This window comes from Neoarius graeffei, chromosome 18, assembly GCF_027579695.1.
Source record: "Neoarius graeffei isolate fNeoGra1 chromosome 18, fNeoGra1.pri, whole genome shotgun sequence".
Lineage (NCBI taxonomy): Eukaryota > Metazoa > Chordata > Actinopteri > Siluriformes > Ariidae > Neoarius > Neoarius graeffei.
Window position 1 is genome coordinate 45,614,379 of NC_083586.1, and position 14,652 is coordinate 45,629,030.

Below are 14,652 nucleotides of genomic sequence, written 5' to 3' on the forward strand. Positions count from 1 at the left end.
TAAGCTGGGATAGGCTCCAGCTTGCCTGTGACCCTGTAGAAGGATAAAGCGGCTAGAGATAATGAGATGAGATGAGATGAGATATATATATATATATATATGACTCTCCCTCTTTTCTCTCTCTCCTGCACTGTAGGTGGTGTTTAAGAACGCTCACATGGCAGTGGGCTCTCTGACCATCAACGAGGAAAGGTCAGAGGTCATTGACTTCTCCGTCCCCTTCATAGAGACGGGCATTAGTGTCATGGTCTCACGTAGCAATGGCACCGTGTCTCCTTCTGCATTTCTAGGTGTGGAATAAAACACGCGCGCGCGCGCGCACACACACACACACACTTGCCTCAACAAGCACACTTCAGTTTCAAGACCCTCAATCTGTCTAGTGTAGGAAAGGTCAGGTGAATCGAGAATGGCTGAAATAATAGAAAATCTTCAGAAATACCTTTAAAAAATATTATTAATAAAAATGATAACAATTAGAGCACCAGTTTGGTGGATATGGAATAATAAGAGATCAACAAGAAAACAAATGTTATAATAATTTATTTAATATTTTGGATCCAATTTTTTTTTTTTTTGCATTTTTAGGGGTGTTTTTTTCCTTTTTTTTGCATTTTTTGCATTTTTTTAGGGGTGTTTTTTTTGTAAAAGGTAAATGTTTAAAGGAACAATTTGTAATTTTTAGAGCCCTCTGCTGTCTGTAAGTTGTTCACAATAATACTGACAAGCCAGCTACCATCCCCATGAGTACTAAACATAAGTACATAAGTACTTTACTGCTTTGCTGGAACTACATACAATGGATATAAAAAGAGTATACACCGCTGTTAAACTTGCACAGTTACTGGGATATGAAAAATAAAACCACGATCATATTGATTTTAGCAATTTTATTCCATTCCTCCTTCCAAAATAAATAAATAAATAAAATGGAAAAAGCTCCAGATCTAACAAATTGCGAGAGGATCTCCTGTGCACAGCCCTCCTCAAATCATTTCACAGCTTTCTACAGAGTTTCGATCTACACTCTGACTGGGCCATTCTTGGATCAAATCTTGGATCTGTGCTTTGGGTCTTCACCTCCAGCTGTCTAATAGAGGCCTGCATGTTTTATGCTAAGTGTTTTGTGTGGTATTTGAAGCTATCCATGATCCCCATTAACTTGACTAAATTCCCAGTCCCAGTTAAACAGACAGCCCCATAGTGTGATGTTGCCACCACCATGCTTCACTGTAGGTTTGGTGTTCTTTGGGTGATAAGCTCTCTTGTTTCTGCATCAAACATATCTTTTAGAATTATACCCAGTTCTACCTTGGTCTCATCAGACCATAACGCAATTTGCCTTCCATCTAGGCACCCTACTCCATGTGAATAATGCAAGAGATTGTTGTGACATGCGGGGAATAACCAGTACCTGTCAGATATTTCTGCATCTCCTGTTGCTGTAAATCTCTTGGCAGCCTGTGACTGGTTTATTCACATGCCCCTTTATACATGGGTGTGCAGACTTAAGCAAGCAGGTGATTGTAACTATCCCCCCCCCCTTTTCCCACAGTGTTTCTATTTGTTTTTCACTTAATTTTTTTGAGTACTACCTCACATTAAAGGCAACCGGGGTAAAACTATGCTCCAATTAATATGACATGGATGAAAAGGGGGTTGCACAGTGGTGTAGTGGTTAGCAAGAAGGTTCTGGGTTCAAGCCCAGTGACTGATGGGAGCCTTTCTGTGTGGTGTTTGCATGTTCTCCCTGTGTTTGCATGGGTTTCCTCCAGGTGCGCCGGTTTCCTCCACAGTCTAAAGACATGCAGGTTAGGCTAATTGGTGGCTCTAAATTGACCGTAGGTGTGAATGTGAGTGTGAATGGTTGTTTGTCTCTATGTGTCAGCCCTGTGATGATCTGGCGACTTGTCTAGGGTGTACCCTGCCTCTCACCCATAGTCAGCTGGGATAGGCTCCAGCTTGCCTGCGACCCTGCACAAGATAAGCGGTTACAGATAATGGATGGATGGATCAAAAGGGTCCACATGGCAGTGACCCCACACACATACAGTAAGTGGGATAAGCAGGAAGGAGTGAGTGACTATCTCACATTAAAGGTGGAAAAAAAAAGATCTGACATCAGTTATTTCAGTTTCATTTTTTCCGTCACTAAGCCTGCTATTTTAACAGGGGTGTGTAAACTTTTTATATCCACCGAATGTCTTATGAGTCACCTTCTCAAAAAGTTGGCCAGCTTTCTTGTGACTGGCCATGGAGCTAGTTTCCAGGCCAGAAAATCTGAAATAAAGGAACTAGCCAGAACTATTATGTGGCAAAATAGAGTGAATTACAGTTTTCCGTCACACATTCAGAGGTGGGAATTTCACAGGACATTTATAGCATTGTTTGACATATATTTTGGGTTTTTTAAAATGTATTTATTTATTTATTGACATACTTCCTTATAGTCCTTTTTTGAATTTAATTCCACTCTTTCGGAGTTATGTTTCATTTTATTTCTTATTATTTTAGATAAAAAAAAGATCTTATGAAATGTGCTGTAATGTGTAAACATTTTTGGACCTAATAAACCTATAATTTCACATTTTCAAACTTTTTAGGTTTTGTCTTGTAAACTCAGTCTGTTCTTGTTAACCTTCTGCATTCGAAGTGTTTTCTTAGACGAAGTGCATCTTTGCATCTTGATGTTTCTGATAGCAGGAATAGCAAAGACAGTCACCTCTCAGAGAAGCTGTTTTTTATATATATATATATATATATATATATATATATATATATATATATATATATATCTGTCTCCATTCTTTCTCCCTCTCTTTCTCAGAGCCGTTCAGTGCTGATGTGTGGGTGATGATGTTTGTGATGCTGCTGATTGTATCTGCTGTGGCCGTCTTTGTCTTCGAGTACTTCAGTCCGGTTGGCTATAACCGCTGTCTGGCGGATGGACGAGGTACGCATGCACTGACACTCGCTTGCGTGTACATGGTGGGAGAACACCTATTAAACACCCTGACACATTACAGCCAGGATTTCAAATCACTCTCTCCCTGCAAGTAAAATGTCTATGCCTACGCAAGTAAAGCATGTTTCTTCCCATTATATTGAGCATCACAGTGTGCTAAGATCTTTCTCTATAAAATTAAGTATAGATTTTAAAGGAGAACTGAAGTCATTTTTAAACTCGCTTTATTTCTTAATTAACATGTTATTCAATTATGTTTTCGGTTTTAGTAACCTTATATCGTGACTCGTATTGGCAACTAATTGCAATTTAATATTATACTTATCTGCCTATTCAGTTTTTAGCCATGTTGAATTTAGTTCGTTTGGTCCACGGCAGGCGTCGCTTATCCGCGCGATCTTCACAAGACTTGTGCGAGACTTCGAAACGTGAAGTGTCAGCCAGGTGTCAGTACCGCCATTTTGAAAACTGTTTTCCAAACAAAATATTGCACAAAAACGAGTTTAAATGACGATTACTGCCTACTTTTTTCAAATTTTCCTGATTGCTCTCAAAACAAACAAAACTTCCGGCTTGATTACATCAACATTCGAAAGAGGGCTCACGCGTCTTTTGACAATGTTGGCAGATGTTGGTCACTTTGATTTCCGCTGTATGTTTTACTTCCATCCTACGATGTCTCGCACAGGTCTCAACGAATCTCATTTACGGCCATTGCTTTGACATATGGACTGCTACAGGTATATTACATAGCATATTCCAAACACTCATAATTTGCTATAGCAGTGACAAAATAGCTATCAAAAATGCATTCCTATATTTAATAAAATGAGAGAAATAGAATTTTGATAAAAAAAATTTGCCTTCAGTTCTCCTTTAATTTAACATATAATCAGAGTTCAGTTTGGAAAGAGAGAGGTGTAGGGGTGAAGTTGTGCATCATGGATGTATTCAATATAGTCAAAGAAAAGCTAATATGAAAAAAACAATTCCTAGAATCATTACTCACTGGATTGCATTAAGTGTAAAGACAGTATTAATTGTGATAAACTACATTGGGATAAAAGTCAAAATTAATTGTCGACACAGTTGCATTTTCCTACTGCACATAAACAGTATAATAATGGTATTTTTAAAGCTAGGCAGCCTTTCGATTTCATAAAATTGGTGAAATTTAGTTCCTTCTGAAATTTGGTCACTGTGATATATGTTTATTTCTACAATATCTAAAAAAAAAAACAGGCCATTCTGTGGCTGGGAAGTTGTTTAATTTGAGGGGATTCCTGAGCAAATAATGCGCATGAAATAGCTCACTTTGCGCAGTCAAGCAGACAGAGGAAGTCCGTGTGCGCATGCGCAGGTTTACCACCTTCTTCTTTTGGGTTTTCCAGCAGCTGGTATCCACAGTGTTGCATTACTGCCATCTACAGGTTTACTGTGACTGTGCACTGACAGTTCCATCATACTGTCGTTAAACAAACAGTTGATCACACTGAGGTACTCGCTGACCGCTGATATTTATTAGTTTGGTCCTGCATTTCCTTTCCTTCGCAACATAACGTCTTTTCTTCTCACGTTCCGTTAATGTAGTCAATCTTTCACGTTTCATTCATACACTCACGTCCTCCATTTTTCTCTCCTGTTTCAAAGTTGTATCCCACAATGCCTTGCGCAAATGGGGAAAGCCTACCACGTGATGCATGACATAGTATCTTGAATTGGGTCATGGTGAAGCAAAAAAAAATAGCAGAGGATTTAGGGTCAAGTGGCCCTAAATTCATTAATTGTTCTGTTAAAAAAATAATAAAATTGTAAGTCTGTGATTCTAATTCAGTAGCTTTGGTCCACTAAACAAAAATAATTGGCTGTCAGGGAAAATTATTTTTATGACCTAAACTTGAAAAATCTGAAAGGCAGTCTACCTTTAAACATTATTCAGTGTTAATTTTAGGTCGGGATGTACGTGAATACAAATGTATTTTTCTAAATAAGATAACAGATACCACACACTGGAGGAACGCTGTTGTTTTTTTTTTCTTTTACAAAAGCTTGCCAGAAAGGTTCAAAAGGCATCCAGTGGTGTGCATCAGAAATGGGATTCCCCTGGATGCAACAATAAAAAGTAATCCAAATTAATTATTTCATTAAAAAATTAGTTTCGAAAAATATCATCAGCAGGTACGCACAAATATAGTGCTGGCATTTGTAGGCTTGGGTTTTTCAGTGTTACCAGAGGAATAGTGTTACAATTTATATTTGATTTTTTTTTAAAAAACCTTTCTATTTCGACCATGCCCCCTTTGGGTCTTAGGCTGTAGCCTCCTGAGTCATGATTAAAGTTAAAGTCCTTCCCACGCCCAGTACTTGGTATTCCTTGGCAGTCTCCCACTCAAGTACTAACCAGGCCCAACTCTGATGGTGGCGCATCGGGCGGCGCCGATCTCTGTTTCCGTAGCCCTCGGCCTCTCGCCTATTACATAGCTAGGGTTACAGTGGGGGGCTAGTCCTCTGGTAACCACGAGAGTTCAACTCCCCATGCACATCTGTATTGCAGCATGCCTTGCCAGATGGTAGTGGGTACCATTTTTATGATGGTCTTTGGTATGACCCGACCGTGAATAGAACTCACGATCTCCCGATCGAGAGGCGGACATGCAACCACTAGGCCACTAGTCGGTCCCCCTGAGTCACGATACTGTGTATTAAAAAAAAAAATTTTTTTTAAATCAGTGGTGTCTAAATAATCAACATGTCAATGATGTCGTTGCCAGAATGCAGGCACTTACGGATGTATGTGCAGGGGAGAGCGGGGAAAGCAAACTGGAAACAAAGCCAAAACGTGAGACTAGAATCAAGCTTGTCAGACAGGTGAGGGTTGATCGATCGGTAGATGGGGTAATGCAGACAGGGCTAGAGAATAACAAGTAAGATATGAGAACGAGGGTCAAAAACACAATAAAGAAGGCAATATAATAAAGGCTTGGTATGACAGGAATGAACACTGGACAATACTTTGCATCAAGGGAGAGTGGGAGAGGTGTTTATGTCATAGGGGCTGATGAACCAGGAAATGAGTGACAAGTGTACTTAATAAACAGGTGATAGAGGGTACTGGGGTTCGTGGGTGTTGTAGTTCTGAGCGTCCATGTTTGTAGTTGGGTTCGGACTGGCACTCTCGACAGCATTACTGACAGTCGTAGACAATCTACCTGCTTTGGATTTAAAATGCAATCCAGATCCAGATCCAGATATATCATCCTTGCATTATCTCACTAATGTTTTATTTCCAGGGAGCGCAGCATTAAGAATAAGATCTTGCCAGACAGAATAACTCACAGTAATCAAATGAGACTTATTTGAATAGATATATGGTGAAACCAAAGCACAGACAGTGCTGCACTGTTCTGTGTTCAGGTATTCGCTGGGAGCTGAGAGAATACAGAGACTACTGATTTCTCTTCTCGCCCCCAGGCCCGTGTTTAATGACATGTCCCCATTACATAAGCCTGTTGTACTGTGCTGGAGCTTAAAAGCTATTCTAATTTTCCATAACTATAACACACTGTAGAGTCCCTCTGTGTCTCTCTGTCTAGCCATCTGAGTACATTATGCTTTTTCACCTCAAATTACTGTTTTAGCTTCTCCTGAATATGCTTATGCTTGCATCCATCTACTTATAAACAGCTTCTCTTTCTTTTCTCCTTTAAAAAATACCCCCCTTAATCTCTGCCTTTTTTCTAACCATTTTTTTTTTACATATAATCACTCTCTTTCTCAGGGCTTTTCTTCATAGGTAGGGCCTTGTTTCTTTTCGCTGCTCACTCTTTTTCATTCTGCCTGTCTTCAGAGCCTGGTGGTCCCTCGTTCACAATCGGAAAGGCCATATGGCTGCTCTGGGGTCTAGTCTTCAACAACTCTGTGCCTGTACAAAACCCCAAAGGCACCACCAGTAAGATAATGGTATCAGTGTGGGCCTTCTTCGCTGTCATCTTCCTGGCCAGTTACACTGCCAACCTGGCTGCTTTCATGATCCAAGAGGAGTATGTTGACCAGGTGTCTGGACTCAGCGATAAGAAGGTACTGAGGATTTACCTATAAAACCCAGATTACTGGAGATAAGGTCAAGGGCTTTTTTGTCAGTACTGTGGGAGTAACCTTTAAACACTGGCCTTCACAGTTCAATAAACCTAGAATAACACTGCATATATTATTTACAACCTAATTTCTGTAGTGCTAGAATCAATTTATACCTTGATACAGTGATGAAGGGTCGTGTTTAGCTGTATATTGTCCAATCCCAAATCAGAAAAAGTTGGGACGGTATATATAAATTGAAATTAAAGCTGGAAAAATGGATTTGTAAATAATTTTCAACCTGTATTTCACTTAAACAATACAACAGCACATTATTTGATGTTCTACCTCATGAATTTGATTGTTTTTTCAAAATAAACACATTTCAATTTTGATTCTTGCAACACATTTCAAAAAAGTTGGGATGGTAAAGCATTTACCATGTTATAACGTTGTCATTCCTTCTCATAACACTTAAAAGATGTTTAGGGACTGAAGACACCAAGTGCTGAAGTGTTTCAGCTGTTACTTTGTCCCATTCTTCCTGCAAACAGGTCTTAAAGCGTGCAACAGTATGGAGTCGTCGTTGTTATATTGTTCACTTCAAAATTCACCACACATTCTCTATTGGGGACAGAGGGGACAGGCACCCTCTTCTTCCTGTCTTGTTGAAAAATCCTTGGAAAAGGTGTTGTCTTGAAGGCAGCATATGTTACTCTAAAATCGCAATGTACTCAAGGTCCGGGGCACATGGCGTCCATTTCTTCCAAAAAAGACCTGGAATACCGATTCGTCTCACCACAGTAGACATTTTCACTGTGTAATGGTCCATCCCAGATGCCTCCAAGCCCAGAGAAGTTGACAGCACTTCTGGATACAGTTAACATAAGGCTTCCTTTTTCCACAGTCAAGTTTTAACTGACATTTGCGGATGCAACTCAGTACTGTAGTGCTTGACAAAGGTTTGCCAAAGTAATCCTGAGCCCATGTGGTTATATCAGCTATACAACCCCGATTCCAAAAAAGTTGGGACAAAGTACAAATTGTAAATAAAAATGGAATGCAATAATTTACAAATCTCAAAAACTGATATTGTATTCACAATAGAACATAGACAACATATCAAATGTCGAAAGTGAGACATTTTAAAATTTCGTGCCAAATATTGGCTCATTTGAAATTTCATGACAGCAACACATCTCAAAAAAGTTGGGACAGGGGCAATAAGAGGCTGGAAAAGTTAAAGGTACAAAAAAGGAACAGCTGGAGGACCAAATTGCAACTCATTAGGTCAATTGGCAATAGGTCATTAACATGACTGGGTATAAAAAGAGCATCTTGGAGTGGCAGCGGCTCTCAGAAGTAAAGATGGGAAGAGGATCACCAATCCCCCTAATTCTGCGCCGACAAATAGTGGAGCAATATCAGAAAGGAGTTCGACAGTGTAAAATTGCAAAGAGTTTGAACATATCATCATCTACAGTGCATAATATCATCAAAAGATTCCGAGAATCTGGAAGAATCTCTGTGCATAAGGGTCAAGGCCGGAAAACCATACTGGATGCCCGTGATCTTTGGGCCCTTAGACGGCACTGCATCACATACAGGCATGCTTCTGTATTGGAAATCACAAAATGGGCTCAGGAATATTTCCAGAGAACATTATCTGTGAACACAATTCACTGTGCCATCCGCCGTTGCCAGCTAAAACTCTATAGTTCAAAGAAGAAGCCGTATCTAAACATGATCCAGAAGCGCAGACGTCTTCTCTGGGCCAAGGCTCATTTGAAATGGACTGTGGCAAAGTGGAAAACTGTTCTGTGGTCAGACGAATCAAAATTTGAAGTTCTTTATGGAAATCAGGGACGCCGTGTCATTCGGACTAAAGAGGAGAAGGATGACCCAAGTTGTTATCAGCGCTCAGTTCAGAAGCCTGCATCTCTGATGGTATGGGGTTGCATTAGTGCGTGTGCATGGGCAGCTTACACATCTGGAAAGACACCATCAATGCTGAAAGGTATATCCAGGTTCTAGAGCAACATATGTTCCCATCCAGATGACGTCTCTTTCAGGGAAGACCTTGCATTTTCCAACATGACAATGCCAAACCACATACTGCATCAATTACAGCATCATGGCTGCGTAGAAGAAGGGTCCGGGTACTGAACTGGCCAGCCTGCAGTCCAGATCTTTCACCCATAGAAAACATTTGGCGCATCATAAAATGGAAGATACAACAAAAAAGACCTAAGACAGTTGAGCAACTAGAATCCTACATTAGACAAGCATGGGTTAACATTCCTATCCCTAAACTTGAGCAACTTGTCTCCTCAGTCCCCAGACGTTTACAGACTGTTGTAAAGAGAAAAGGGGATGTCTCACAGTGCTAAACATGGCCTTGTCCCAACTTTTTTGAGATGTGTTGTTGTCATGAAATTTAAAATCACCTAATTTTTCTCTTTAAATGATGCATTTTCTCAGATTAAACATTTGATATCTCATCTATGTTCTGTTCTGAATAAAATATGGAATTTTGAAACTTCCACATCATTGCATTCCGTTTTTATTTACAATTTGTACTTTGTCCCAACTTTTCTGGAATTGGGGTTGTAGATGAATGACAGTTCTTGATGCAGTGTCATCTGAGGGATTGGAGATCATGGGTGTTCAACTTAGGCTTGAGCCCTTGCCCGTTACAAACCAAAATACTCCTATTCCTTGAATTATTTAATGATATTATGCACCATAGAGGGTGAAATATCAAAATCCCTTCTCATCTTTCTTTGAGGAATATTGTTTTTAAACATTTCAATAATTTTCTCATGCATTTGTTGACAAACTTGGATCCTCGACCCATCTTTGCTCCTCAAAGACTAGGCTTTTCCCCAATATTGATTTTGTGCCAAATCATGATTACAATCACCTGTTGACATCACCGTTTCAAATCACATCATTATTTAATCATTTTACATCATTACTAGCCCTAAATTGTCTCCACCCAAATTTTTTTTTTTGGAATGTGTTGCACGCCTGAAATGCAAGAATGGATGTATATTAACAAATGAAATTAAGTTGACCAGACAAAACATGAAATATCTTGGGTTCATACTGTCTGCAATGAAATACAAGTCAAAGTAAATTTAGAAATAATTGCTTTCTTTTTTTTTTATTTGCATTTTCCATAATGTCCCAACTTTTTCTGATTTGGGGTTGCATATAACTGAGCAAATGTCTTATGTAAGCCATACAGTACCAGTCAAAAGTTTGGACACAGCTTCTAATTCACAGTTTTTTCTTTATTTTTATTATTTTCTACATTGTAGAACAATGCTGAAGGCTTCAAAACTATGAAATACCACATGGAATTATGTAGTATGCAAAAAAAAAAGTGTAAAAAAAGTAGCCACATTTTGCTTTGAGGACACTTTGCACACTCTTTGCATTCTCTCAACCAACTTCAAGAGGTAATCACCTGGAATGGTTTTCCAGCAGTCTTGAAGAGTTCCCATATATGTTGAACACTTGTTAGCTCCTTTTCTTTCAATCTGCAGTCCAACTCATCCCAAACCATCTCAATTGGGTTTAGGTTGGGATGATTGTAGAGGCCAGGTCTTCTGATGTAGCACTCCTTTAGGCTACATCCACACGACAACGGCAACGAGATGTTATTTAAAAATATATCGCGTCCAAATGGGCAACGATCAGTAAAATATCAGGTCCATATGGCAACGCAACGCTTGCTGAAAATGATGCAATACACATGCCACACCTCTAGGGGCGCTGTAAGACGGTCCCTTCGGAGACACCAGAACAATAGAAGAAGTAAGGACGCATGCGCATAAACTATTATGCGTGAGACTTCATATTAGCCACAAAGTCAGGAAAATCTGTTCGTAAAATTACATTATAATGACCAAATACAATGAAAAGTATTTTTCCAGTCTCACCTGTGAAAGGTAATCCCATGTGATCTCGTTTGGACGGCAAACCTGTTGGTACAGTTAAACACAGCTAATCTTTATTCTCCGCTTTGACCTATCCAATATGGCGGCGAGGATGACGTATGATTCTACGCGGAAGGCGGCGTCTTTAATGGTCCGGAATAAATTGAATGCTACACGTTGATGGATTAATTTGTTGTTTCTCACCTGTGAAAGGTAATCCCATGTGATCTCGTTTGGACGGTAAACCTGTTGGTACAGTTAAACGCAGCACATGAATCTTTATTCTCCGCTTTGACCTATCCAATATGGCGGCGAGGATGACGTATGATTCTACGCGGAAGGCGGCGTCTTTAATGGTCCGGAATAAATTGAATGCTACACGTTGATGGATTAATTTGCTCTTCTACGCCCTTTTTGAGGAATGTATTGTAGGATTTAAACCAACATCTGAAGAGGTGAGATCGCTCCTTTTTTTTCCCTATTTTTGCTGGCGGGATTGACTCTGCCCTAAGGGCAGAGTCTCTCTCTCTCTCTCTCTCTCTCTCTCACTTTGCACCATTACACAATAAATATTCACAGTGAAAATATTTTGTAAGCGCGTTTCATGAACCAAGTTATAGGATTTGTTGACAACTCGCATCGAGTTCATTACACTTCTACCCGGCGTGAAGCAATCACAGTCATGTGGTTGTGACGTCATCGTAAACAAATCCGTTCTACTCATCCAGACGACTTCACAACGGCAACGTTGCCAGATCTTTCCACTCTGGAACCCGTTCTCAAAAAGATTGCATTTTGGGCACCCAAAACGCCGGTGCCGTGTGGACACCAGGCCTAAACGATAAGCAATTGTATCGGAGTCACCTGAATCCATTGCCGTGTGGACAGGGCCTTACTCTCCTTCTTGGTTAAATAGCCCTTTCATAGCCTGCAGGTGTGGTTGTGTCATTGTCCTGTTGAAAAACAAATGATGGTCTCACTAAGCACAAACCAGACGGGAAGGCATGTCACTGCAGAATGCTGGGCTATTGATGCTGGTTAGGTGTGCCTTCAATTTTGAACAAATCACCAACAGTGTCACTCGCAAATCACCCCCATACCATCACACCACTTCCATCATGCTTCACAGTGGGAATGACACATGCAGTTACCATCAGTTCCTCTTTTCTGTGTCTCACAAAGACATAACGGTTGGCACCAAAAACCTCAAATTTGGACTCATGAGAGTTAAGTACAGATTTCCCCTGGTCTAACATCTAGTCCTTTGTGTTTCTTGGACCAAGCAATTCTCTTCTTCTTCTTCTTCTTGGCCTCCCTCAGGTAGTGGTTTCATTGCAGCAGTTCGACTGTGAAGTCCTGATTTACGCAGTCTCTTCTGAACAGTTGCTCTTGATATGTGTCTGCTACTTGAACTCTGTGAAGCATTCAAGTAGGCTTTAATCTGAGGTGCTGTTAATTGGCGATTTCTGAAGCTAGTAACTCTAATGATCTTATCCTCTGCAGTCTTGGTCTTCCTTTCCTGGGACGGTCCTCATGAGAGCCACTTTCATCATAGCGTTTGACAGATTTTGCAACTGCATTTGAAGATACATACAGAGTTCTTGCAATTTTCTGGACTGACTGACCTTCATGTCTTAAAGTAATGATGGACTGTTGTTTCTCTTTAGTGGTTCTTGACATAATATGGATTACTACAGTTGTGGAATAGGGCTATTTACTGTATTTTTATTATTTACTATTTACTGTTTGATCTCATGCATTAATAAGACAAGAAATTACGCTAATTAACTTTTGACGAGGCACAGCTGTTAACTGAATAGCATTCCTGGTGACTACCTCATGAATCTGGTTAAGATAATGCCAACAGTGTGTAAAGCATCATCAAGGTAAACTCTGGCTACTTGGAAAAGTCTAAAATATGAAACATATTTTGTTTTATTAACACTTTTTTGTTTACCACATAGTTCCATATATGTTCTACATGTTGTTTCATAGTTTTGATGTCTTCAGTATTGTTCTATGTACAAAATAGTCCAAATACATAAAAACCTATAAATGCGTGTCCAATATTTTTACTGGTACTGGATGTAAAAAATAAAAAAATAAGTACACTGTAAGCAAGTACTTGTACACTGAAAGCAGAAAATGAAAAAAGTTGATTATGTTCAAGGGCGGCGGCACGGTGGTGTAGTGGTTAGCGCTGTCGCCTCACAGCAAGAAGGTCCGGGTTCGAGCCCCGTGGCCGGCGAGGGCCTTTCTGTGCGGAGTTTGCATGTTCTCCCCATGTCCACGTGGGTTTCCTCCGGGTGCTCCGGTTTCCCCCACAGCCCGAAGACATGCAGGTTAGGTTAACTGGTGACTCTAAATTGACCGTAGGTGTGAATGTGAGTGTGAATGGTTGTCTGTGTCTATGTGTCAGCCCTGTGATGACCTGGTGACTTGTCCAGGGTGTACCCCGCCTTTCACCCGTAGTCAGCTGGGATAGGCTCCAGCTTGCCTGCGACCCTGTAGAACAGGATAAAGCGGCTAGAGATAATGAGATGAGATGAGATGTTCAAGGGCGGCGGCACGGTGGTGTAGTGGTTAGCGCTGTCGCCTCACAGCAAGAAGGTCTGGGTTCGAGCCCCGTGGCCGGCGAGGGTCTTTCTGTGTGGAGTTTGCATGTTCTCCCCGTGTCCGCGTGGGTTTCCTCCGGGTGCTCCGGTTTCCCCCACAGTCCAAAGACGTGCAGGCTAGGTTAACTGGTGACTCTAAATTGACCGTAGGTGTGAATGTGAGTGTGAATGGTTGTCTGTGTCTATGTGTCAACCCTGTGATGACCTGTCGACTTGTCCAGGGTGTACCCCACCTTTCGCCTGTAGTCAGCTGGGATAGGCTCCAGCTTGCCTGCGACCCTGTAGAACAGGATAAAGCAGCTAGAGATAATGAGATGAGATGTTCAAGGGCTATTAAAAGTACAGATGCCACGTTAACATGTGAGGTTTCTACCTTCGATAAAGGTGATGCCAGCGAAAGTCCTTTACAGATGACAGTCAGTTTGGAATGTGTTGAAGAACGTCTGGGTTTGTTTGCCCTCTAACTTTGCCTGCATACATAATTTTAATAACCCTAGGTTGTATTCAGAGTAAGTGACTTTAGTCTAAAATTACATCAATATTTATGCAGAGAAAGTTACTTGTATGCAGATTTGGTTATGCAGCTGCTTAAGTAATTTGGGGAGGGGGGATGCTGAATGAAGAACAACACACGCTCACACATACGCACGCACGCACACACACACAGACACACACCGATCGGCCATAACATTAAAACTACTGACAGGTGAAGTGAATAACTTTATAACATTTATTATTTCATTACAATGGCACCTTTCAAGGGGTGGGATAATATTAGGCAGCAAGAGAACAGTCAGTTCTTGAAGCTGATGTTTTGGAAGCAGGAAAAATGGGCAAGTGTAAGGAATTGAGTGACTTTGACATGGGCCAAATTGTGATGGCTAGATGACTGGGTCTGAGTATCTCCAAAATGGCACATCTTGTGGGGTGTTCCCGGTATGCAGTGGTTAGTACCTACCAAAAGTGGTCTAAGGAAGGACAACCAGTGAACCGGCAACAGGTTCATGGGTGTCAAAGGCTCATTGATTCACCTGGGGCACGAAGGCTAGCCTAT

The 14,652-nt window shown here is 40.7% G+C and overlaps 1 protein-coding gene across 1 annotated transcript in view; it reads left to right on the forward strand.

The window, feature by feature from the left end:
- The window catches only part of grin2bb (glutamate receptor, ionotropic, N-methyl D-aspartate 2B, genome duplicate b), a 220,271-nt gene that overhangs the window by 169,848 nt on the left and 35,771 nt on the right, over positions 1-14,652 (forward strand). The window contains exons 8-10 of the mRNA XM_060898923.1: positions 137-290; positions 2,828-2,953; positions 6,813-7,042. Of these exons, the coding sequence (XP_060754906.1) occupies positions 137-290; positions 2,828-2,953; positions 6,813-7,042 (510 nt within the window). The remainder of the gene's footprint in view (positions 1-136; positions 291-2,827; positions 2,954-6,812; positions 7,043-14,652) is intronic.